This window comes from Cebus imitator, unplaced genomic scaffold, assembly GCF_001604975.1.
Source record: "Cebus imitator isolate Cc_AM_T3 unplaced genomic scaffold, Cebus_imitator-1.0 Scaffold18, whole genome shotgun sequence".
NCBI classification, from domain to species: domain Eukaryota; kingdom Metazoa; phylum Chordata; class Mammalia; order Primates; family Cebidae; genus Cebus; species Cebus imitator.
This window is the reverse complement of record NW_016107333.1, coordinates 5,062,758-5,065,535: the sequence shown is the minus strand read 5'-3', so window position 1 is coordinate 5,065,535 and position 2,778 is coordinate 5,062,758. Positions and strand designations below refer to the sequence as shown.

At 41.7% G+C, this 2,778-nt stretch overlaps 1 protein-coding gene across 7 annotated transcripts in view; it reads right to left on the bottom strand.

The window, feature by feature from the left end:
* The window catches only part of NDRG3 (NDRG family member 3), a 91,234-nt gene that overhangs the window by 34,973 nt on the left and 53,483 nt on the right, over positions 1-2,778 (bottom strand). For all 7 annotated transcript variants that reach the window (XM_037732746.1, XM_017512629.2, XM_017512623.2 and 4 more), the window contains one exon: positions 1,545-1,665. In XM_037732746.1, the coding sequence (XP_037588674.1) occupies positions 1,545-1,665 (121 nt within the window). The remainder of the gene's footprint in view (positions 1-1,544; positions 1,666-2,778) is intronic.

Sequence of the window (2,778 nt, the reverse complement as noted above, 5' to 3'; positions counted from 1 at the left end):
AAGACCCTGACTCGAAAAAAAAAAAAAAAAAAAAAAAAAAAAAAAAAAAAAAAAAAAAAAAAAAAAAAAAAAAAAAAAAAAAAAAGGGATTAGAGAATTGAAGATGGAATTGATTGTAAGACAACGACTTATATATGAGGCAGGATCTGTTCAACATCTCACAGGGAAGTCAGCCTGCCTCTGCCTGAACACTTAAGGGATGGTGTGCTGTGGAACCATTTGTGCACAAAATAGAAAAAAGGAACTGGATCCAAATCTTGTTGGATATAAACTGACCAATGGCCAATTTGCATTTCAAAGGTAGAAGAGCACAGATTCTGGCAACAGACTGTCTGGGGTCAAATCTTAGCTCTGCTACTTATGTGTTATGTAATGTTAGCCACATTACTTAATTTTTCTGGGCCTCAGTTTCCTCACTTATAAAATGGGAATTATAGTAAATTTATCCCATAGGGTTGTGAGAAGTAAATGAGTTAACAAATGTAAAGCATTTAAAGCAGTGTCTGGAACATGGTTTGAATATTATTTAAGTATTAGCTATTATTTGTCTGCAATTGTCTATTTCCCAGCAGTCACTGGCCAAAGGCAGCTCTGGAGATGAGTGAAAGGAAGGGAAGAATTAGCATTCCACAGAGTGTGCTCTCACTCTACCTAAGGTCTTCTCAATAAGCACACTGTCCAGGGAACAAACAGGTATGGAACCTGTAACTCTGCCCTGCAAAGCAGACACAGGAGGAAGCTGAGTGCCAAAGCTAATCAATTAGCCCACACCTCTTTCTGCCAGGACAGCCTCTAAGAATAAATAGTTACACAGATAGTCAAATTTCCATTACTCGATTGAGAGTTAAGGATAGGGAGATGCTCCCAGGAAAGCTCAGAGGGATGTGAGTTTGGGCCTAGGTAGTTGGGAGTTTCGAGGAAGGACACAAAAATGACAGTTTTTTGTTTTCTTGTTTTGTTTATGTAGACAGGGTCTTCACCCAGGCACTGCAGCCTCAATCTCCTGGGGCCAAGTGATCCTCCCACCACAGCCTCCCAAGTAGATGGGACCACAGGTGAATGCTGCCATGCCTGGCTCGCTAATTTTTAAATTTTTGGTAGAGACAAGGTCTTCCTGTTATCCAGGCTGGTCTTGAACTCCAGGGCTCAAGCAATCATCCTGCCTTGGCCTCCCAAAGTGCTCGGATTATAGGTGTGAGTGACCATGCCTTGCTAAAAAATGACAGATTTCAAATAGATGAGGAAGGGAACAGATAAAGACAGTGAGAAGTAGGTGTTCCAGACACGCCTTGAGATTACAGGAAAGCAGGCACCTGCTATGGAGAGTCATTCCTGGATATGGGAAAACATACAGTTTCCCCCAAAAGACTATACATTACAGTCCTCTCAGCCCAAGGAGAGAAAATATGAGGATGGTTGGTTGATAAGCATAACCTATAGACTGTAATAAAACCAAAGGGAAGCACACACCACTTCTCCCATTGGAGCTCAGCCAGTTGCTCTTCTGAGTGCATGTCTCCCAGAGGATCTTTTCGTGGTCTTACCCTGTGGGGAAAGAGGGTGCACCTTCCTGCTGGCCTGGAGCATCCACATGACAGACAGCAAAGTGTTGGGTGATCTCTTGCATATCCTCAAAGTTAAAGAATGCATTGAAACAGGATTTATCTATAAGAGTAAAAATACTCATAAGTCACAGGCTCTCCATTTCTCCCCAGTTTTCCTCTACTCAGTCAATGCTTATCATTGCCTTCTTTCACTACTTTTTAATCACCATTCCACCAAAGCAAGGTATCTGAACAATCTGTCTGATTCAAGCTGCCCTAGGGCTGAATAGAAGACATCTCAGCCACTGTGGCACATCTCAGGTGCTGTGGCTGACACCTGTAATCCCAGCACTTTGGGAGACTGAGACAGGCAGATCACCTGAGGTCAGGAGTTCAAGACCAGCCTGACCAACACAGAGAAAGCCCATCTTGTAACAAACTATAGAAATGATCCCTGAAAGTATAGTCTTACCCCATCTCTACTAAAAATACAAAAATAGCTGGGTGTGGTGGCATACGCCTGTAATTCCAGCTACTGAGGCAGGAGAATCTCTTGAACCCAGGAGGTTGAGGTTGTGGTGAGCCAAGATCGTGCCATCGCACTCCAGCCTGAGCAAAAAGAGTGAAACTCCATCTCAAAAAAAAAAAAAGACATCTCATATGGAGATACATACTGAAAACAATTCTCAATTCTAAACAATATCTGCAAAGTAGAAACTACTTTGTTAATGTTTGGTGGTTTCCAATTACTGCACAAAATAATCTTACACCCAGAATGCTGTCATTTCTCATGCACATTATTCTTCTATCACACAAACAGACACTGATTATACCCCAACAGCACAGGTAGAGTGAATGCCCTGAGCTGCTCACATTCACCACATGGGAGTTTGTCTCTTGGCAAAATGGCCAGGTGCAGGAAGGGGCTGCGGCTTATACAAAGGACACCTTTGTATACCTGCTTAAATCACTTCTCATGCTAAGGCAGCTACAAAAGCTTTAACACTCAACTGCAGCCTCAAATGCAGGCCATCTATGAAAGCACATGTATGCAGACTCTGTGTGTCTATGGCTGGAGCCAGAATCTTACACTACCATCTAGAAAAGTCTACTTAAAGTCACTGGTGACAAGCTCTAGCAAGAATTCTTTTACTAATTCATTGAAGAGCTCACAACAAAGTTAAGTTCCAACTCTGAATTTTTTTTTTTTTTTTTTTTTTTTTTTTTTTTTTTT